Source organism: Hippopotamus amphibius, chromosome 7 (assembly GCF_030028045.1).
Source record: "Hippopotamus amphibius kiboko isolate mHipAmp2 chromosome 7, mHipAmp2.hap2, whole genome shotgun sequence".
NCBI lineage: Eukaryota > Metazoa > Chordata > Mammalia > Artiodactyla > Hippopotamidae > Hippopotamus > Hippopotamus amphibius.
In genome coordinates, this window is record NC_080192.1 from 75,817,469 (window position 1) to 75,841,557 (window position 24,089).

The 24,089-nt window shown below is 36.9% G+C and overlaps 1 protein-coding gene across 2 annotated transcripts in view; it reads right to left on the reverse strand.

Annotated features, from left to right (window-relative positions):
- TMEM131 (transmembrane protein 131) overlaps nt 1-24,089 on the reverse strand; it is a 209,466-nt gene that overhangs the window by 136,112 nt on the left and 49,265 nt on the right. For both annotated transcript variants that reach the window (XM_057740823.1, XM_057740822.1), the window contains exon 2: nt 12,048-12,109. In XM_057740823.1, coding sequence (XP_057596806.1) covers nt 12,048-12,109 — 62 coding nt within the window. The remainder of the gene's footprint in view (nt 1-12,047; nt 12,110-24,089) is intronic.

Below are 24,089 nucleotides of genomic sequence, written 5' to 3' on the forward strand. Positions count from 1 at the left end.
GTCTGATTTAACATGTCCCAGTGTGAGTCTCTGGGTTCATCTTTGAGTTCACTGAGCTTCCTGGATGGTTATATTCATGTCTTTCATTAATATGTGACATTTTCAGCCATTATTTCTTCAGGTATTCTCTCTCTTTCTCTCTTTATCATGTAGGACTCCCACAGTGCATATGTTGGTCCACTTGATGGTCTTAGGCTCTACTGTCTTTTCTTTAATCTTTCTGTTCCTCAGAATCAATAATTTTTCATTTCAGTTATTGTACTTTCAGCTAAACTTTCTTTTTGATTTCTTTTTTCCCTAGCTTCACTGAGGTATAATTAGAAGATAAAAATTGTTTATATTTAAGGTGTACAATGTGATGTTTTGATATACACATACATTGTGAAATGATCACCTCATACACTTTTTTTGTGGTGAAAACAATTAACTACTATCTTAGCTAATTTCAAGCATAACAATACACTATTACTACAGTCATGCTGTACACTAAATCTCCAGAAGATATTCATCTTGCAAAATTGAAATGTTGTACAAAAGCTGAAATGAAAAATTCATTAGAAGGATGATTCAAAGCCAGATTTGAGCAGGCAGAAGAAAGAATCACCAAACTTGAAGATAAGACAATGGATATTCTCAATTCTGAGGAACAAAAAGATGAAAGATTAAGTACTCCCCTCATCAGCAAAATCTGACTGCTCTCAACTTTCTGCCCTTCAAGAGGTACTTCTGCTTCTTGGATGGATTCTGAATTTCTCCTTAAAGTACTTTGGCACCAATATTTATGGTTATGTCAGTGTTTTTGTACAAGAATAAGAGCTAGGACTGCCTACTCTGTCATCTTAATGATGTCACCTTCTTTTGGCTTTTTTTTTTTTTTTTTAATTTTCTTTAGGCTCTTTATTGGAATACAATTGCTTTACACTCTTGTACCAGTTCTTGAGGTACACCAAAGTCAATGAGCTGTATTTATACACATATCCCCACATTCCCTCCCTGCCTCGACCCTCCCTAGCCCACCCTCTCCATCCCGGCCCTCTAAGGCATCACCCATCATTGAGTTGATCTCCCTTTGTTATACAGCAACTTCCCACTAGCTATCTATTTTCCAGTTGGTAGTATATATATGTTTATGCTACTCTCTCACTTCGTCCCAGCTTCCCATTCACCCCCGCCCCCACCTCGTGTCCTCCAGTCCATTCTCTGCATCTGCGTCCTTGTTCTTCTCTTGTCACTGAGTTCATAGGTACCATTTTTAGATTTCGTATATATGAGTTAGCATACAATATCTGTCTTTCTCTTTCTGACTTACTTCACTCTGTATGAAGACTCTAGGTCTATCCACCTCATTACATGTAGCTCCATCTCATCCCTTTTTATAGCTGAGTAATATTCCATTGCATATATATGCCATACCTTCTTTATCCATTCATTTGTTGATGGGCATTTAGGTTGCTTCCATGTCCTGGCTACTGTAAATAGTGCTGCAATGAGCATTACGGTACGTTTCTTTTTAGATTATGGTTTTCTCTGGTTATATGCCCAGGAGTGGGATTACTGGATCATATGGTAGTTCTATTTGTAGTTTTTTAAGGAACCTCCAAACTGTTTTCCATAGTGGCTGTACCAACTTACAGTCCCACCAACAGTGCAGGAGAGTTCCCTTTTCTCCACACCCTCTCCAACATTTGTGGTTTCCAGATTTTGTGATGATGGCCATTCTGACCAGCTGAGGTGATACCTCATTGTGGCTTTGACTTTCCTTTCTCTAATGATTAGAGATGTTGAGCATCTTTTCATGTGTTTGTTGGCCATCTGTATGTCTTCTTTGGAGAAATGTCTATTTAGGTCTTCCGCCCATTTGTGGATTGGGTTATTTGCTTTTCTGGTATTAAGCTGCATGAGCTGCTTGTATATTTTGGAGGTTAATCCTTTGCCCGTTGTTTCGTAGGCAACTATTTTTTCCCATTCTGAGGGTTGCCTTCTAGTCTTGTTTATGGTTTCTTTTGCTGTGCAAAAGCTTTTAAGTTTCATGAGGTCCCATTTGTTTATTCTTGATTTTATTTCCCTGATTCTAGGAGGTGGGTCCAAAAGGATCTTGCTTTGATGGATGTCATAGAGTGTTCTGCCTATGTTTTCCTCTAGGAGTTTGATAGTGTCTGGCCTTACATGTAGGTCTTTAATCCATTTGGAGTTTATTTTTGTGTATGGTGTTAGGAAGTGTTCTAATTTCATTCTTTTACATGTTGCTGTCCAATTTCCCCAGCACCACTTATTGAAGAGGCTGTCTTTCTTCCATTGTATATTCTTGCCTCCTTTGTCAAAGATAAGGTGCCCATATGTGTTTGGGCTTACCTCTGAGTTCTCTATTCTGTTCCATTGATCTTCCTTTCTATTTTTGTGCCAGTACCATACTGGCCTTGTAGTAGAGTTTGAAGTCAGGAAGCCTAATTCCACCAACTCCTTCTTTCCTTCTCAAGATTGCTTTGGCTATTCGGGGTCTTTTGCATTTCCATACAAATCATAAGATTTCTTGTTCTAGTTCTGTGAAAAATGCCATTGGTAATTTGATTGGGATTGCATTGAATCTGTAAATTGCTTTGGGTAGTACAGTCATTTTCACAATGTTTATTCTCCCAATCCAAGAATATGCTATGTCCCTCCATCTGTTTGTGTCGTCTTTGATTTCTTTCATCAATGTCTTATAGTTTTCTGCATAGAGGTCTTTTGCCTCCTTAGGCAGGTTTATTCCTAGGTATTTTATTCTTTTTGTTGCAATGGTAAATGGGAGAGTTTCCTTAATTTCTCTTTCTGCTCTTTCATTGTTAGTGTATAGGAATGCAAGAGATTTCTGTGCATTAATTTTGTATCCTGCTACTTTACTAAACTCATCAATTAGTGCTAGCAGTTTTCTGGTAGAGTCTTTAGGGTTTTCTATATATAATATCATGTCATCTGCAAAGAGTGACAATTTGACTTCTTCTTTTCCAATTTGGATTCCTTTTATTTCTTTTTCTTCTCTGACTGCTGTGGCTAAAACGTCCAAAACTATGTTGAATAGTAATGGCGAGAGTGGACACCCTTGTCTTGTTCCTGTGCTTAGAGGGAATGCTTTCAGTTTTTCCCCATTTAGAACGATGTTGGCTTTTGGTTTCTCATATATGGCTTTTATTATATTGAGGTAATTTTCTACTATGCCCATTTTCTGGAGAGTTTTTATCATAAATGGATGTTGAATTTTGTCAAAAGCTTTTTCTGCATCTATTGAGATGATCATATGGTTTTTATCCTTCAATTTGTTGATATGATGTATCATGTTGATTGATTTGCATATACTGAAGAATCATTGCAACCTAGGGATAAACCTCATTTGATCATGGTGTATGATCTTTTTAATGTGCTGTTGGAGTCTGTATCTAGTATTTTGTTGAGGATTTTTGCGTCTATATTCATCAGTGATATTAGTCTGTAATTTTCTTTTTCTGTGACATCTTTGCCTGGTTTTGGTATCAGGGTGATAGTGGCCTCGTAAAATGAGTTTGGGAGTATTCCTCCTTCTGCTATATTTTGGAAGAGTTTGAGAAGGATAGGTGTTAACTCTTCTTGAAATGTTTGATAGAATTCGCCCGTGAACCCATCTGGTCCTGGGCTTTTGTGTGTTAGGAGATTTTTAATCACTGCCTCAATTTCTGTACTTGTGATTGGTCTGTTCATGGTTTCTATTTCTTCCTGGTTCAGTCTTTGAAGATTGTAGTTTTCTAAGAATGTATCCATGTCTTCCAGGTTATCCAATTGATTAGCATATAGTTGCTTGTAGTAGTCTCTCATGATGTTTTGTATTTCTGAGGTGTCCGTTGTGACTTCTCCTTTTTCATTTCTAATTCTGTTGATTTGCATCTTCTCCCTTTTTTTCTTGATGAGTCTGGCTAATGGTTTATCAATTTTGTTAATCTTCTCAAAGAACCAGCTTTTAGTTTCATTTATTTTTCTTATGGTTTCTTTCCTTTCTTTTTCATTTATTTCTGCTCTGATCTTTATGATTTCTTTCCTTCTGCTCACTTTGGGGTTTCTTTGTTCTTCTTTCTCTAGCTGTTTGAGGTGTAAGGTTAGGTTGTTTATTTGATCATTTTCTTGTTTCTTAAGGTAGGACTGTATTGCTATAAACTTCCCTCTTAGAACTGCTTTTGCTGCGTCCCATAGGTTTTGGGTTGTTGTGTTTTCGTTGTTGTTTGTTTCTAGATATTTTTTGATTTCCTCTTTGATTTCTTTAGTGATTCCTTGGTTGTTTAAGAGTGAATTGTTTAGCCTCCATGTGTTTGTCTTTTTTGCAGTTTTTTTCCTGTAATTGATATCTAGTCTCATGGCGTTGTGGTCTGAGAAGATGCTTGATATGATTTCAATTTTCTTGAATTTGCTGAGGTTTGATTTGTGACCCAAGATGTGATCTATCCTGGAAAATGTTCCATGTGCACTTGAGAAGAAAGTGTAGTCTGTCGTTTTTGGATGGAATGTCCTATAAATATCAATTAAGTCAAGATGGTCTAATGTGTCATTTAAAGTTTGTGTGTCTTTATTTATTTTCTGTTTGGATGATCTGTCCATTGATGTAAGTGGGGTGTTCAAGTCTCCCACTATTATTATGTTACTGTTGATGTCCCCTTTTATAGTTGTTAGCATTTGCCTTATGTACTGAGGTGCTCCTATATTGGGGGCATAGATATTTACCATTGTGATATGTTCTTCTTGAATGGATCCCTTGATCATTATGTAGTGTCCTTCCTTGTCTCTTTTAATAGTCTTTACTTTCAAGTCTAATTTGTCTGATATGAGTATTGCTACTCCAGCTTTCTTTTGACTTCCATTTGCATGGAATATCTTTTTCCATCCCTTTACTTTCAGTCTATATGTATCCCTTGGTCTGAAGTGGGTTTCTTGTAGGCAGCATATAGAAGGGTCTTCTTTTTGTATCCATTCAGCCAGTCTGTGTCTTTTGGTTGGAGCATTTAATCTATTTACATTTAAGGTGATTATTGACATGTGTGTTCCAATTACCATTTTCTGAATTGTTTTGGGTTTGTATTTGTAGGTGTTTTCCTTTTCTTGTGTTTCCTACTTAGAGAAGTTCCTTTAGCACTTGTTGTAAGGCTGGTTTGGTGGTGCTGAATTCTCTTAACTTTTGCTTGTCTGGAAAGCTTTTGATTTCTCCCTCAAATCTGAATGAGATTCTTGCTGGGTAGAGTATTCTTGGCTGTAGGTGTCTCTCTTTCAGGACTTTCAGTATATCCTTCCAGTCCCTTCTGGCCTGCAGAGTTTCTGTAGAAAGGTCAGCTGTTATCCTGATGGGTTTTCCCTTATATGTTATTTGTTGCTTTTCTCTTGCTGCTTTTAATATTTTTTCTTTGTGTTTAATTGTCGTTCATTTGATTAATATGTGTCTTGGTGTATTTCTCCTTGGGTTTATTCTGTATGGGACTCTCTGTGCTTCTTGGACTTGGTTCATTATTTCCTTTCCCATGTTGGGGAAGTTTTCCACTAGAACCTCTTCAAATATTTTCTCAGACCCTTTCTTGTTTTCTTCTTCTTCTGGGATGCCTATAATTCGAATGTTGGTACGTTTAAGGTTATCACTGAGGTCTCTGAGACTGTCTTCTAATCTTTTTATTCTTTTTTCTTTTTCCTGCTCTGTGGCGTTTATTTCCCCCATTCTATCTTCCAACTCACTTATTCGTTCTTCTGCCTCAGTCATTCTGCTGGTTATAGCATCTAGAGTATTTTTAATTTCAGTTATTTTGTTATCCATTGCTGTTTGTTTTTCTGAGTTCTTATGAACTGTTTCTTGTACTTTCTCTATTTTGTTATCGAGATTTTGTATCATTTTTACTATCATTAATCTAAATTCTTTTTCAGGCATTTTTCCTATTTCCTCCTCATTTATTTGGTCTTGTGGGTTTTTTTCCTGCTCCTTTGCCTGCATGGTGTTTCTTTGTTTCCTCATGGTTGTCCAAACTTTTGGGGTTGCTTGTCCTGGCGACAGAGGTGTTTATAGAAGACTATCCAAGCCTCACACTAATGTCCAAGTATTGGATTAAATGAATATTAAGTCTAGGAAACACATACATGTATAAGACACACAATTACTGAATCCATTAGGACATAAGGCTCTAGAAAGACCTGACAGAACCCCAGTGTGCTATCAGATATTCAAAGAGAAACCCAACAGAAATTGACAACTGAAACAGAATAAATCAGAGACAAAAGCAAAAGCAAACAGACAAACAAATAACACCTTACACATACAAACATTAATCCAGGGAGATTTTGTAAGCTAGGATCAAATATAGAAAAGAGCCGGAGTACCACCAGAGAGAATGGAGATTCTCAGAATGTAATTAGACCACTGTACTAAGAACTAACATAAAGACAAAAGCCTAATATTAAATACCAAGGCAGTGCGTCATCTGGAGAATAGAGCAAGGAGTCTGAGCAGACCAATAGTGTTGCTTATAAGTATGTTAAGATAAAATAAACTTAAAATGGCTGGAAGAAAGGGGAACAGAAGAGCGTACTGTGGTTGGAAATATGCAAATAAAAAGAAAGGAATAGAAATGTATAAAAGATAGGGATGAAAGGAAAGTATGAGAGATATATTGTGCATACTACCAAAAATTTAGCTAGATATAGAAGTATATAAAAAGGCAAAAAAAAAAAAAGAATAAAAAATATCATTAAAAAATTATGTTATAAAACTTGTAGATCCCTTAGGGCTAAGATCGTATTTAATAAAGAAAAAAAAAAGAGAGAGAGAAAAAGAAAAAGAAAAAAAAAAAAATCCAGAACTGATCCCAGAATGGACCAGTTCAATAGGTATTAATACTACTATTTCTGTTTCCTTAGCGTCTCAGCTGTAAGTGTCCTTCTCCTTGCCTTGGGTTTTTTTGCGTTATTCTGTGACCAGCAGAGGTTCCTTTATTGTTCGTCTGTAAGCGTCGGTGTGTGGGGAGGGAGAGGGTACAATAGTGGCTCCTTCCCCTGGGAGTGAGTGAGCAGTGGCGCACTGTTGTTTCAGTCGGGCTTGGAGGTGCCTGCTGCAGAGGGACGCGGGAGGCTCAGGCATAAACAGAAAGTCTTAGAGTTGGGCCTCTTTAGGGTTTTTCTGTTGTTGTTGTTGCTGTTGTTGTTGTTGTTTTTTCTCTCGGCAGCCTCCCTGCTGCTGGCATTGCAAGGGGTTTTAATCTAGCCCTGCCCAAGCGCCTGAGGGTGCTTGTTATCCCTGAGCGCCTTAGGTGGCCCGCAGGGCGTCTCTCCACCGCCTGTTGCAGAGGCGCCAAAAGAGAGAGAGAGGCTATGCGCGCGGCTCCTCCCCTCCGCCCGTGAGCCTGCAGCCTCCAGCCGCCATCATGGCCGGGCAGCTCTCAGGGACAGGCACTCCTCTCCGCGGACCTCCTCCCTCCTGTCCTCTCGGTCCGTCACCCTACCGGCAACGTTTCTCACCCTGAACCAGCTCTCCGGTTCCCACGCCCCCGCTCCCGGACCCTCCGTTCAGCCGCGGATCAATGTCTCGGTCCGGGAACACTGAGCTGCGCTGCGGACCCTCCGTATGTTTCTCACTCCCTCCCGTCTGCCACAGCTCCGCCGCTTCACCCTCTTTGAGCCGTCGTAGGTGCCTCCCTACCGGCTATGTCAGGCTCCCCGCAGTCCTTTCTGGTGTCCGAGGCCGTCTGCTGGTGTTCAGCTGGTTCTCTGTGGGAATTACTGCGTCCTTCGGTGCATTCCCAATGCATTGTGATCAATGTGGTCAATCTTGTGACATCACTGTTGGGAAATCTTTACTTTCGAACTGAGAGTTGCGGTGGATGGGATTTTTGCCTTCCCCAGATGGTTTAAGGTTACGATTTTTCCGCCATCTTTCTTCTCCCCCCCTTCTGGCTTCTTTTTAAGTTCTCTATCTTTTCACTGATATTTCCATTTTTTTCATAAGTTGTTTTCTTGATTTTTTCCACATCTTCCTTTAGTTCTTTGAGCATCCTTAAGATGACTGTTTTAAAGTAGATCTACTTTAAATCTGTAGAGCAGATCTGCCAGCAAGTCTTTTTCAGAGACAGTTTCTATTGATTATTTTTTCATTTGAATGAGCCATACTTTCATGTTTCTTTTTGTATACTGTGATTTTTTTGTTTAAAACTGGATATTTGAGTCCAATAATGTAGTTAACTCTGGATGTCAGATTCTCCTGCTTTTCCAGAGTTTGCTATCTGTTTCTGCTTATTGTTTTAGGTTTTACGATTGTTGCAGGCTGTGTCTGTGCCAAAGACAAGCCCAAGGTGTAAACTTTAGGTCTTCTCAGGTCTTTTTTGAACCTGGGCCTTTCCCTAAACATTCAAAGTGATTTTCTAATTTCCCCATATATGCAATGGCTTTTGAAGGTTGTCAGCCCTTTAAATCTTCTGGGTCCCTTCAGGGGTGAGTCACTTTTAACAATGGGGGAGTTGCAACAACAATGGCCACCTGCCTCTTTGTTTAAATCTCTGCAATCAAAAGCAGTAATCAGAGCATGGATCCCCAATATCTGGAGGGTGGAATCCTTTTCTGCCCACCCAGGCTTCTGCAAACTGTGTGCAAGCTGTTTGACGAACACATGAACAGCAGCCTGCCACAGGGCCAGGGGGTGAGGGTGGGTAACTGCTTCTATGTTAAGAGATGAAATGGACCATATTTTACTTTAATTTACCTCAAGCCTTCCCCTTGACGATATACGCCTTCAGAAGACTCCAGGGTTCCGAAACAGTTATACTATTTTTGTTATTGGTGTGAAGTCAAAGTTTTATTTCTCCCATATAGATATTCACTTGTCCCAGCACCCTTTACTGACTGTTCCTCAATATTTTCTTCCCCCAATATTCTTCAGTGACACTTTATTCATAAATCAAGTATCCATATATCTGTGAGTCTGGCTAGACTCAGTTGCCTTTTCTGATCTATAAAAGTGGCACAAGTCATACAGCTCAATAGGAATGCAGAAATGCAGTTGTTTTTTACATATCAACTGTTATCCTGCAAACTTGCTAATTTGCTTATTGAATCTAGTAATTTATCTGTAGATGCTTTGGATGACCTCCATAAATTATCATAATCTGAGGTGAATAACATTTTTTTTTCTTCACTTCCAATCCTTTCAGTTTTTAATTCTTTTTGTTGCCTTACTTTATTGGCTACAGCCAGCATGATGTTGAATATAAGTGGTATTTAGTGGGCATCTTTGACCCATTCTTCACCTCAGAGATAAAACTTTCAGCATTTCACTGTTAAATATGTTGCTTACTATAGTTTTTTCCACACCCCTCCTCCTTAATAGATATCCTTTATCATATGTGTCAGCCGGGGTTCTCAGCAAGATCCTGAGGCAGAACTCTCAGTATCTCCTCATCTTAAGAACTGATTCAAACTCCTATGTTCTATATACCAAATCTTGGTAGCCTTGCCAAGCAGGAATGACAATGGCCAAAGCACCAACTACAGAAAACGTGGGCTAAGAGGAATGCTACGATTTCTAATCATACCCTACCATTACTAGTGGTAACGCACGAATGCACTGGAAAGAAGTGCACATGCATCATACTGTGGAAAGAGCTCTGGAACCAGGGAGCTGGGTACTTATTGGACACTGGATTCTTGCTCTAACAACTGAATATTGAGCAAATTATTTAACTTCCATGAGTCTCATTTTCCTTTTCTTTAAAAATAAAGGAAAATCAAATCCAATCTTTCTAGCAAATTTTCAATGGGTTTTTACAATTTTTACTGACTTACAACCAGTTAATTTTTAGGACTTAAAAAATCACTATGAGCCAAGCCACATGAATGTAACATAAATTCGACAATCTGGGAAGGAATGCTCTCAGGCAAAATCCTAATTTTAAATAATGTAAAACAAGGCTGTTGCTTTGACTGTCTCCCTGCTTTAGCTTTAATTTAATTTGGAGAAACCTGATATCTATTCTGCCACAGAAATGCTACATGCATATACTTCTGTTCTAATCACAAGAAATCAGGAGCTGTTTAAGAAACAGCTGAGCTTATTGGCAAATTGTCACCAGAAAGAATGACGTTATGTCAAAATCAAAACTGTTATTCCTAGGAAACATTCTTCAACATTAAAATGAATGATTTTTATAAATTTCTATTCAGAGGGGTCTTATGTTCTGTTAGTTTCAGATATATAATCCACCATATACAGCACCTCAACACTGGGCATTCTGCAGGAGTCTTCGTGAAGTTTCACTGTGGCTGAGGTAACCAATTGGTACTACCTGCCCTTAATATGCCAGTCTAAAATTACCTTGGTTACAGAACTCTGAGGTCTCTCTTGAGCTCTGGTCCAAGCATTTCAGGAGATCCAAAGAGGATGAGCAAATGACATCCCAGCAGACAAGCTCTTTCACACTCATATCCTTCTTAGATGTGGACTGACAGCCTCCCCAGCAAAACACACATCAAGCTTCAGAATTTTCAAAATGGATTATCAACTTGCAACCTAGCTATCTAGCTCCTAAAGGACACAGACCCTTCTTTAATCAATAAAGAATAGCTACGCTTGGGAGAATTTTCTAGAAGTTCAGTCTTGAGCTGCCTGCTCTCTGGATTCTGCAAATCACCAAAAGGGAGTTATTTAAAATAGTCACTTCAATAGGTTCTCCAAGTTCTCACCTTGCAACAGATTAAAGAACTAGAAAAAAGAGACTAAGATCACTTTCCAGCAAGGTGGCTTTACAAAACTAGAGATCATTATATATCTTCAGTTTTTATTCACTTTTAAAATATAAAAAGCCATACAAAGACTTTCTGCAAGTACCATGCAGCCACTGCCTGCTGTGTTTCTCAACATCTCTTATGTAAAAGTTTATTTAAAAATTTAGAAGCAGGGAAAAAGTTTTCATCAAAATGTTTATTTGCTTCATTGTTAGAGAAAAAGAACCTTACAACCCATCACTTTTCCCTTTGCTTACTTTGTTTGGCTTAATGTCTGAAGTCTAAATTTATGCTAAAACATGAAAAGAAATCTTATTCCAAGTCCCTAGCAGAATTATTTCTCTAATGCCTTGATCTAACTTTTTTACTTTCCTGCCTTTATTATAAGCTACAGGAGAACTACTTAAATCATGTATCTAGTTATAAGTAAGTAAACAAATACATCATAGACAGCATCATGTAACAGAGACTAACAATAACAGCTGGAGTGAGCAGACCAGAATTCTAATACCCGTCCCATTACTGCAAAGTCATAGGATCTTGGGCAAGTTTCTTAATCTAAACCTTGGTTTCCCTTGAATAAAAAATGAATAAAAAAAATTATCACCATGCTATCAAAAAACATGGTATTTGAAAACACGTTATTATTATGAAGGTGGTGAGTACTCTAAGACAAGCACAGAATATGAAAGAAGTCTGGAGGGAGAAAATCAGCCACAAAAATCAGGGCTGGTTAAGATGGCTTTTACTGTCTCTTTCAGCTCTGAAACTCTAGAACTGATTTTTAGCTGGGAAGACTAAAACAGGCTTCATGGTGATATGCAAGCAAGGTCTGAAAGGCAGGACAGGATTTTCACCAGATTATACTTTCTAATTTTATGCGTAATATATATAAAGACATGGCTTAGGATGGCTAGTGGAAGGATAATATAGATGTAAATCTATAGAACTTATATCCTCTGGAGAAGTTCTCTTCCAGATAAATATTTTGAGGTCCAACATCCTAAAATTCAGTGTTTTTCTCACTGGCTCCATACTCATAGAGCTTCCCACCAGCTCCACTGCTCCTCATCGGACTCTCCCCACCTGACCTCCCAATATCCCCCAGAAATACTTAATTCAAAAGATAATTCATGCAGCTAAGGAGGTTTTTAGTATTACCAATGACTCTACTGACCTGTCTGCATATAAAGTGCATAAAATATATTTCATACAAACCAGTTGCATTTTAAAAGAAAAATAATAATCAGATGTTGCTCAAGGCTCGACACTGAGCTCATTCTCCAAACTTAAAATAAAATTACCTGTAGAAGCCCTCCATCATCAAAGCGCAGTACTTCTATTATGCTCTCCGACTGAATAAACGCTGTGAAGGAAACAAAACATATTGTCACTTAACAGGAACATAAGTTTCAGTTAAATAAAATCTTTTAGTTTAATTACTACAATTTAATATTTTAAAAATATACTGCTTGATGGTGACGGCTGAAGAGAAAACTCTGACTAACACTTTAGGATTTTAGTAACTATGAAATGCTTGAAACTAAAACAATACAACCCAATCAGAAAGTAGTTTTAACAACCTACAGGCTATGTAAGCCACTCACAAAATATTTATTCCTGCTATACTGCCAGAAAGCACAAAATAGTAAAATTCAACTAGATGCAGCTGATTATTTTCACTGACAGATTAACTGAAAATATCATAGCACATAGGAAAGACAACCAGAGGATTTTATTCCCCCCAAAAATGATAAGCTAAAGTTCTGTATCATTCGCTCATTTGTAGTGATAATAGAACCTGGGATCAGTGGTCAAAACTGACCTGGTGGGGGTGTGGGCAAGGAAAATGGCAAAAGGAGATTATTCCATCCCAAGAAACTGAGTACAATACAAAGACAAGATATTTAAAAAGCTAACGTACTTTTACCATACAATCCAGCAATTGTGCTCCTGAGTATTTACCCAACTGATCTGAAAATTTATGTCCACACAAAAATCTGCAAGCAATTCCTTATAGCAGTCTTCCATAATCATCAAAAACTGGACACAATCAAGATGTCCTTCAATAGCTGAATAAAGAGACAAATGTAGATTATCCATACAATGGAATATTACTCTGTGATAAAAAGTAAAAGAAAGGGCTATATGTTCTGTGATTTCAAGTATATGACATTCTGGAAAAGGCAATACTACATAGATAGTAAAAATATCAGTGGTTGCTAGGGGTTTGGAGAGAGAAAGGAAGGGTGAAATAAGTAAAGCACAGGGAATTTTTCAAAGCAGTGAAACTCTTCTGTATGATACTGTAATGGTAGATGCAAGTGACACTATGCATTGGTCAAAAACAGAACTTTACAGCACAAAACGTGAACCTACTGTATACAATTTTAAAAAAAGTCATTTAAGGAGATCAGGAATTCCAGGATAGACTGCAGAACATGACAAAACAATTTAACTATATAGCAAAGGCATGATACCATCTCACTTAAGAGGGGTGGAGTAGGGAAAGGTGCTGACCTAAGTAATTTGGAAATGAGTGGAATCTGTAAGACTAAAGGCAACAGAGGGACTTCCCTGGTGGCTCAGTGGTTAAGAATCCACCTGCCAATGCAGGGGACACAGGTTCCATCCCTGCTCAGGGATGATCCCACTTGCTGCAGAGCAACTAAGCCCGTGCGCCACAACTACTTAGCTTGTGTGCTAGAGCTTGTGAGCCACAACTACTGAACCCAAGTGCCACAACTACTGAAGCCCGTGTGCCTAGAGCCCGTGCTCCTCAACAAGAGAAGCCACCACACTGAGAACCCCACACACCTCAGTCAAGAGTAACCCCAACCAGAGCAAACAGAGAAAGCCTGTGCACAGCAAGAAAGATGCAATGCAGCCAAAAATAAATAAATAAATTTATTAAGAAAAAAAAAGACTAAAGGCAAACTGTATATACGCACTATCTCTAGTTGATAATTTTCTTCAGGGGTTTGGGTTAATCATCCTGATGCTGCTATACATGGATACTGGAATTGACCAATTAAATATATGAATGGTGGATGGTGAGAGATTTCTCACTGTTGGAATAAAAGTTTACACAAATGCAAGGGAAGGAGGCTGGAATGATCCATGTGGTAATGGATTAGAGTTGGCAATGTCAGTACCAATTCATGTTGAGCTTAATACAGATACAGATGGTTACATATAGAAATATTTACGGATGTGCATATACACAGGTTAGTATACAAACATGTATTACAACCCAGTAGCAAAAAGCACATCTAGCACCTAGATCTTAGGCTCTACTACCGTTCCTCAATAAATGGAACTGGGGCTTCTTGGAGAAATGGCTAAATCTAGGACTAGGGCAGGAAATACTCAAGATGAAATGGGAGCAACTTGTGCCAGAAAGTGCTAAAAACAAACAAACAAATGAAGCCACATTGATGGGAATATATCAAAGAGATGGAAAAGTTAATATGAAGAGTTCCCAAATGGCCAAAGCTGGAGTAACTTGAGCAATAAGTCAAGCAGTACTGGATAAATCCAAAGTATAAAATTAATATCTATGAGTCCATACTGGTATAAATAAATGAATGAATGAATAAACACTGGAGGAGAAGAGAGAAAACTTTCAGGCAGAAGAATTCTAAATAATTTCTGTAGAAACTCTTCTACTTAGAAGGTGGAACATAACTCCCCATTCCTTAAGCATTGGATGCACATAGTGACTCCTAAAGTATGCTAAAGGGGAAAAAGGAGTAACTTTATAAAGGAGAAACCTGACAAACATTACCTGAGCCAGATGATGGAGGTCACCACCCACAGTGAAAGTCATGTGGATGGCACCCTTGATATGGCACAACAATGGCACTTTATCTCTGTGGTCCTCCTCCCCAAATCACATAACTCCAGACTCATCATGAGAAGAACATCAGACAAATCCCAGCTGAGGGACATTCTACAAAACACCTGACCAGTTCACTCCTGAAAACCACCAAGCTCATCAAAAACCAGAAAAGTCTGAGAAACTGTCACAGACCAGAGGAGTCCAAGGAGACAGGACTACTAAATGTAATGTGATATTTTGGATGGGATTCTAAAAAAGAAAAAGCAAATTAGGTAAAAACCAAAAAGCAAATTAGGTAAAAACCAATGAAACCTGAATAAAATATGAACTGTACTTAATAATAATGTACTAATACTGGTTCATTAATTGCAAAAAAAAAAAGTACCACATTAATGTGAGATGTTAATAATAGGGCAAACTGGGTGGGAGGGACATATGGGAACTCTGTACTATATTTAGAATTTTTATATAAATCTGAAACTTTCCTAAAATGAAACGCTTATTTTTTAAAACCCACGAAACAATGGTGTTTTACTTGGCTTAATATGACCCTCACTGATTCCTCTTTGCTGCTCTTTGCGTATTCAGAGAAGAAGCCCACTGTCTAATCCCATGAACCTGGCTTTTCAGTATGCCTGAAGCTGAAAGTCAAGCAGCAGATGAGATGCCAGAGAATCAGATCAGTTCACCTACTTGGATGGTCTCTTTCCCACCTGCTGAGCATGGATTTCCTCTTATTCTAGTAATCACACCCTGATATTATTTTGGAAAACCCCTGTCCCCCATTTCTTTAGTTTCTTTTCACCCTCAGTGCCAACCTGCTCTACCCTGCTCATTCCCCACGAGTTCTTCATGTATAGAGAACACTAAATAATACTGAGTGTGTGAATGAAATCCCACCTTTCTGCTCAGGTACAAGTACTGGTATTTGCCCACAGTGATACAAACAAACTCTGGTTAAATCTAGTAGCTGCATTTCAAAACTGAGATCAGAGCTAATGGCTCCAATGGAATTACTGACACAGTACATTTGGAGTGCACAAAAAAGTCTCCAAATAAAGTGAAAACCATTAAGAAAAAAGGACTGTGAATGTAAAAGGCTCTGCCACACTCACTCATCCCATTTCTCATCCCTTCCTCCACCCTTTTAAAATAAAGTGAAATTTTAGATGATCCAGAAAACCTTTTTGTTACACTCCTGTTGAATACACATTTATTGATGTAAGAACACAATGAACTAACAAGAATTAACTGAACAGTCAGATGCTCACAACGTACAGACAAAAAGTCTAGCTCCCAGTTAGAAGCTTTCCATCTAGTTAGCAAAGAAAACAGACAAAAAAAAGTAATAGAAATGTGCTCTATTTGATGGCTGCTATTAGAGTTATGACATAATGACCATCACATAAGTTCTCATCATCAAGCTAGATCAGACCTTTATCTAACTGATGAGAACTTTACTAAAGAAAGAAAAGCAGTAATATAATTTGGGTGTATTATATTTTTAATGAGGAGCTTAAAAAAAAAACCCACACACATGAGTTACCTTAATTGAAAAAAATTAAGAGCAGCAGCTATTTTATAAAGTCCTGAAAGGAAAATATTGTGTTACATATCAACAGCTTTCCTTAGAACATGTAGAAATGAATATGATTCAATTCTGGCATAAAACAAATTGGGGTATTTTGCTTTAAACAATCAATCATAGTAACTTCAAATTATATGCCTAGAAAAACAGAACTGACACTAGATATGTACTTAATCATTTAATGTGTTAACAGTTATTAAGCTACAAATTACAAGAAGTAATCAAAGCAAGTCAAGTTCTTACATCTCCATAGCTCTAGATTTGAAACCTCAACTGACAGCTACTTCCTCTCCCGAGAATTTTTCTTCCTTATTTGATACTCTAAAGGAACCCCAAACTATCCCAATGTTCCCCAGTTAAGGCAGCAACCAGATGTATCAGAAATAAGGATACCATCTAAGAATTATTGATCACTGTGTTATTAAACTTCAAACTAATCCTATGACATAGATATTATGGATTCCATTTGAAGATAAGTAGGCACAGTGAAGTTAGGCTCGAGGTCACTCAGTAAGAAAGTGGCTAAAGAGGGGCCATAAATTTCAGCAATGGGACCCCAGAACCTATGCTTCTAAACCCATCACTGTTTACTTTCAAAGTAAAGTGATGCTAATGCTTGCGACCAACATACCTTCAAGCAACCTAATTTTAAAAAGCAGGCATGTATTTCCAATAACAAGGGAGGAAAGGAGGATATACAAACACAAGAGGTTTTATTTCTGGCTTTTATGATTCTACTGGCATTTACTCTGGGAAGCTGGGCTCAGCAAGACCTACCTTAAGCTCCTCATACTCCCCACATCACTATGATGTCTGAGAGTAACTAAGACATTTATTTTTGGTGGAAAAATTTCAGTGTGTCAGTTATTTAATCACTTACTTTCAAAACAGAGGATGAGAAAATTGAGTTTACTTCCCTATTTCATTTAGTAAAGAATGACATTTATAAGACAAAACTATCTTCACTTTAAAGGCAAATCTTTCTCTATTATAATTAGGATTTTTTTTCTTTTAGGTAGAGATGCTATTTTCTGAATATTGCAAATGATAACTAGATACGATGCTTGTTTTCAGACATCTTTTACAATAATTCATGAAAACAATGAATGCTGTAAATAACTAGAAATATATGTCATTTGGGCATGTATATGGGGGGGTGGTGTGTATCAGGCAACAGGATCCTAGGCTGTCACCAAGTCTTTACTTTCTGGCTTTCACAGTCTCCTCACACACGAGGGTAGGAGGCTGGAGTAGTGAAATCCATGACTTTTTTAAAAATCAAGAGGAGAAGAAAGGGGCACACAAGCAGGACTTGAAAGGACTCCTCAATCCTGCATCAAAGAGCCACCTTGCCTGGAACACTCTTCTCACGGTTGGTCTCCTCCTTCAAGTCTCAGCCTAAACAGCACCGTCAGAGGGGCCCCTAGTAACTGCTGCAAGTGGCTCCCTGTCCCCCGACCCATGCCGTATTTTAACTCATCACAATCTGTAAACAGTTCCTGGTTTGCTTGTCATCTAACACAAAGTCTGGAAAATGGAAGAAAAGAAATATTGATTAAAATAATGGCATTAGTATTTCAGAATTAATTATTGTTAAAGATATTAATGTCTCTTTTATAGTTACACTTGTTCAGGATTTTATTTCAACAAAAGGCCCAGTAACAAATATTTTTAAACATTCTGGATTAGGTTTGTATGGGTCCCTTCTATCTGTAAAGATACTTTATGACTGGAAACTTGTTTCTTTCCTCATTAATTTCTTATCTGAAAGATGTAATATACACCTAATTTATTAACTTATTCCCATGTTAAAAGTGCAAAGAAATTCATAAGCCAAATTCCAATTTTATCAAGACCACTCAATATTACCAACTTCCTAAAGAAAGGCTGAGTCCATGTTTACCAAAACTCAGAATATAGTTTCATACAACTCAGATGTGCTGGACATACAACACACATCTAAAATGATGAGTCACAAATGTTTTTCAAAATTAATGTTATAGCTTATGATAAAACACCATAATTAATTTTTATTTTATCCTAAAGTGCTTAATTTATATAAAAAGATCAGCAAACTTCTTATAAAATGAATGGCTAAGAACCACAAACCACTCTAATCAAGCAACAGATAACCACTGATACACCAAAGCTCATTCTACTGTGCTCCTTCATCTCCAGCACAAGAAGGGGTCAGTGGGAGCACCAGAGGTACCACACAAAACGAGCAGACCAAGGACTTCCCTGATGATCCAGCTGGTTAAGACTCCACGCTTCCACTGCAGGGGGCATGGGTTCAACCCCTGGTCAGGGAACTAAGATCCTGCATGCTGTGCAGTATGGCCAGAAAAAAGACAAAAAACCAAAAACAAAACACAACGGCTCTGAAAATTAAGCCAGTTATTGGAACCATAGCCCACAACAGGATCTGTACAAAAAACTATCAACAGATGAATGGAGCAATAAAATGTATATAAATACAGCAGAATATTATTCAGCCATAAAAAGGAACAAAGTTCTGACACATGCTACATGGATGGACCTTGAAAACACGTTGAGTGAAATAAGTCAGACAAAAAAGGATTAATATTGTGATTCCACTTACGTGAAATGTCTAGAATAGGCAAATTCAGTGAGTTAGAAAGTAGGTTAGAGGTTACAAAGCAGTTGAGTGAGAGGGAGTGGGACTTACTGCTTAATGACTACTAAGACTCTGGGGTGATGAAAAAGTTTTGGAAATAGATAATGGTGATGGTGGCACATAACTGTGAATGTAACTAATGCTACTTGATCGTACACTTCAAAATACTTATAATGGTGAATTTTATGTTACATATATATGTTACTGAAATTTTTTCCAAAAAAAAAAAAAAAAATCACACAGACTATTAAAAAGCTACATAATTTATCTCATTAACTTGGACCCCCAAAAAATGTGCAAAACATTTTTAACATATTGAATCCAGAAATGTATAAAAAATTACACACCATGACCAAGTGGGATTCATTCAAGTTGTGCAACACTGGCTCAAAATTTAAATATCAATCAATATAATTCACCACTATCAACAGGCTGAAGAAGAGAAATTACTTGGTCATATAAAGTGAATCAGAAAAAGTATCTGACAAAAGCCAACACCCAGTCATGATAAAAAATCTTACAAAATAGGAGAAAAGAAAAGGAAACTAAACCCAAAGCAAGTAGAAAAAAGGAAATAATATGTTAGAGTGGAAACAAATAACACTGAGAACAACAACAAAAAATGGAGAAATCGATGAAACAAAAACTTGGTTCTTTGAAAAGATTAACAAAAATGACAAATCTTTAGCTAGGCTGACAAAGAAAAAAACCTACAAATGAAATAGGGAAAATTACTACTGATTTTATAGAAATAAAAAGGACCTACCAACCTTATAGAAATAAAGGGATTATAAGAGAATAACTAGGAACAATTGTACACCAACAAATTAGATGAATGGACAAATACCTAGAAAATTACAAACAACTGAAATTAACTCAAGGATAAATCAGAATGGACCTATAACAAGAGATTGAAATAGTAATCAAAAATCTTCCTACAAAGAAAAGCCTAGGGACAGACAGTTTCACCAGTGAATTCTACCAAATATTTAAAGAAGAATGAACACCAAATGCCTCACAAACTCTTCCAGAATAAAACAGAGGAGAAAATATGTCCCAACTTATTCCATGAGGCCTTAATACTCTGACACCAGAATCAGATAAAGTTATCACAAGAAAGGAAACTACATCTCAATATCCCTTATGCATATGGATATGAAGTCCTCAACAAAATACAAAATACACATCCAGCAATATATACAGAGGCTTATATACCATGACCAAGTCTAAGACTAATATACTTTACACTACAAAGCTTCAATGAAATAAATGAAAGAAGATCTAAATAAATGGAAAGACATAGGTTGGAATACTTAACAATGTAAAGAGTGTAATGTCGCCCAAGTTGATCTTAGATTCAATGCAATCATTACCAAAATCCTACCCTGTTTTCGTTTTTACAGACTGATCTTAAAACTCCTAAAAAAATGCAAGAAACCCCTAATAGCCAAAACAATCTTGACAAAAAAAGAACACAGTGGGGGACTCACACTTCCTGATTTCAAATTTTACTACAAAGCTACACTCATCAAGACAGTGTGGTACTAGGAATAAAGATAAATGTGTTAATCAACAGGACAGAATTGAGAATCCAGAAAGAAACCCTTACATTTACGATCAATTCTTTTATGGCAGGAAGAATAAAGGATAGTCTTTTCAACCAGGAGCGTTGGGACAACTGGATATCTGCATGCGAAAGAATGAAGCCAGACCCTACCTCACACTGTATGTAAAAGTTAACTCAAAAATGGAGCAAAGACCTTGGTGTAAGAGCTAAAGCTATAAAACTTTTAGAAAATAACATGGGTAAATCTTCATAACCTTGGATTACACAATGTTTCTAAGCTAGGATAGCTAAGCAATCAAAGAAAAACACATAAATTGGACTTCATCAGAATTAAAATTTCTGTGCTTCAAAGGGCACTATTAAGAAAGTAAAAAGACAACCCAGAGGATAGAAGATTTTTGCAAATTATTTATTTGTTAAGGGTTATATACGTAGAATATATAGAACTCATCCCCACAAAAGACAAATATTCCAGTTTAAAAAAAAATGGATAAGGGAGCTGAATAAACATTTCTCTAAAAGAAGACATACAAAGAGCCAATAAACAAACAATAGAACTGAAAACATGAGTACAAAAACTTACACACAAATGCTCACAGCAGCACTATTCATAACAGCCAAAAAGTAGAAACAACCCAAGTGTCCACTGACTGATGAATGATAAACAAATTGTGGTGAGTCCATATGATGGAATACTTCTCAGTCACAAAAAAAGAATGAATTACTGATACACGCTACAACATGGATGAACCTTGAAAACATAATGCTAAGTGAACTAAGCCAGATACAAAAGAGCACATATTTTATGATTAAGTGTCCAGATTGGAAAATTCATAGAAATAAAAGTAGATTAACAGTTGCTAGCGGCTGGGAGGAAATGGGGTGTGACTCTAATGCCTATGAAGTGTCTTTCTGAGGTGTTGAAAATACTTTGAAATCAGATTGTGGTGACAGCTACACAAAGTGTGAACATACTAAAAGAATCACTCAACTGCACACTTTAAAAGGGTGAATTTACGATACTGGAATCATATCTCAATGTTTAAAAATTCAACAACAAAAACATATTGCATGATTTCATGTTCTATTCCCTAATTTTTTTCTTAAAAGGTTGCCTGAATGGCATTTTAAATACTGTGGCGCCATGGGACAAAAATGTGATCTCTACTTCAGAAGAGCTTTGAGCGTCATAGTTCCTTCATGTATATACATTTATTTTTTCGTGTGCACGTGTGTGTGGGAGGGGAGAATACACAGCAAATGCTAAGGCAAATGGGGCAAACTTCAACAATAGGTGAATCCTTGTGACTGTCTTTTATTTTGTTTTGATTCTTACAAATTTCCTGAAAGTTTGAAAATATTCCAAATAAAAAGTTTACAAAAATAAAATCATTTACAAAGACTTATAAAAATTTGAATGTTTAAACACACTCACTCTTTAAAAAAATTACGTATTGAGCTTTAGTAAATCTCCTTACTTAATTATGCCAAGTTGGAAATACTGGTTGTAGAGGTGTTTAGTATCCCAACTGCTACCACAGATTAGCTGTGACAAAAATGATAAACCGCTGAAGTGTCTACGACCACAGTGGTATTACAGCCATCTTAAAACTGTCAGTTAAAATGATATGCCAATTCAATTTTGTGCAGGGATTTTATCTTGTATGTCAAACATGCACTCATATATTATGAGATGTAAGGTGTACATATGTGACATCTTCACTACATATATGTATACAATACATAGCATCATATTCTAAATATTAGGTAAGAATCACACATATCTTATTATTATAGTTCTTATCCCACATGCCCAAAGAAGTGACCAATATAAGCAATTAGAAAATGAAAAGCAAATTACACCTAAAATAAAATGTAAATCAACAAAACAGCAGAAAATATAGAAAAATCAAAGAAATCAAAAGTTTTTTGTTTGAGAAGATGAATAAAATTGATAAATCTCTAGCCAGACTTGTCAATAAAGAGAAGTCACATATCAGAAACAAGAAATGAGAGATTGGACATGACTACACTTCCTATAGACATAAGGCCAGTAAAGGAATATCATTAAAAATTCTGTCAATATAGTCAACAATTCAGATAATATGGATAAATTCCTTCAAAAACTCAAAATGCCAAAGGTCAGTTTAAAAAAAAAAAGCTAACTTGAACAGCTCTATGTATATTAAAGAAGTTATTTCATAGTTAAAAGTATTACAAAGAAAACTGTAGGCCCAGCCCCACAGACTGATGAATTTTCCCAAATATTTAAGGAAGAAAAAAATACCAATTCAACGCAAACGCTCTCAGAATATAAAAGAGAAAAAACTTTATAGCTCATTTTATGAAGCCAGCATTACTCTAATACCAAAAACAAAGACATTAAAGGAAAAGTAAACATCCTTCATTATTACAGATGCAAAAATTCTCATTAAAACTTCATCTACTATAACCCATTAATGTAAAAAGAGGATAAATACACCAACACCATATAGGGTTTATCCAAGAAAAGCAATTTGTTTAACATTCACAAAAAAAAAAAAAAAAAAAAAAAAAGAATCCAACCTATAAAACTAAAAACACATACAAAAAAACAGAAAAACCCCACCAAACATTAAAAATAACAACAACAACAAATAATCTCAAAAGATGCAGGAAAAGCATTTGACAAATTCATTATCCTTCCATGATAAAAAGATCTTGGAAAAGTTAAGAACAAAAAGAACTTCCTTCAATCAGTCCCTCCCATCAGGAAGCCCACGTGAGCCTCCTAGATAGCTTCCTCCACAAGAGGACAGACAGCAGTATCAAGCAGTATCAGCAGTATTTTGTCTTGCGGAACTGAAAACCACAGCCACAGAAAGATAGAGAAAATGAAAAAGCAGAGGACTTTGTACCAGATGAAGGGACAGGATAAAACCACAGAAAAACAACTAAATGAAGAGGAGATACGCACTCTTACAGAAAAAGAATTCAGAATAATGATAGTGAAGATGATCCAGGACTTTGAAAAAAGACTGGATGCAAAGATCGAAAAGTTTACCAAAGACCTAGAAGAATTAAAGAACAAACAAACAGAGATATGCAACACAATAACTGAAAGGAAAAATACACTAGAAGGAACCAAGAGCAGATTAACGGAGGCAGAAGGGCAAATAAGTGACCTGGAAGACAGAATGGTGAAAATCACTGATTGGAAAAGAATAAAGAAAAAAGAATGCAAAGAACTGAAGACAGCCTAAGAGACCTCTGGGACAATGTTAAATGCACCAACATTCGCATTATAGGGGTCCCAGAAGGAGATAAAAGAGAGAAAGGACCCAAGAAAATACTGGAAGAGATTATAGTTGAAAACTTCCCTAACATGGGAAAGGAAATAGCCACCCAAGTCCAGGAAACACAGAGAGTCCCAGGCAGGATAAACCCAAGGAGAAACATGCCAAGACATACAGTAGTCAAATTGACAAAAATTGAAGACAGAGAAATGTTATTAAAACCAACAAGGGAAAAACGACAAATAACATACAAGGGAACTCCCATCAGGTTAACAGCTGATTTCTCAGCAGAAACTCTGCAAGCCAGAAGGGAGTGGCATGCTATATTTCAAGTGATGAAAGGGAAGAACCTACAACCAAGAATACTCTACCCAGCAAGGATCTCATTCAGATTCAACAGAGAAATCAAAAGCTTTACAGACAAGCAACAGCTAGGA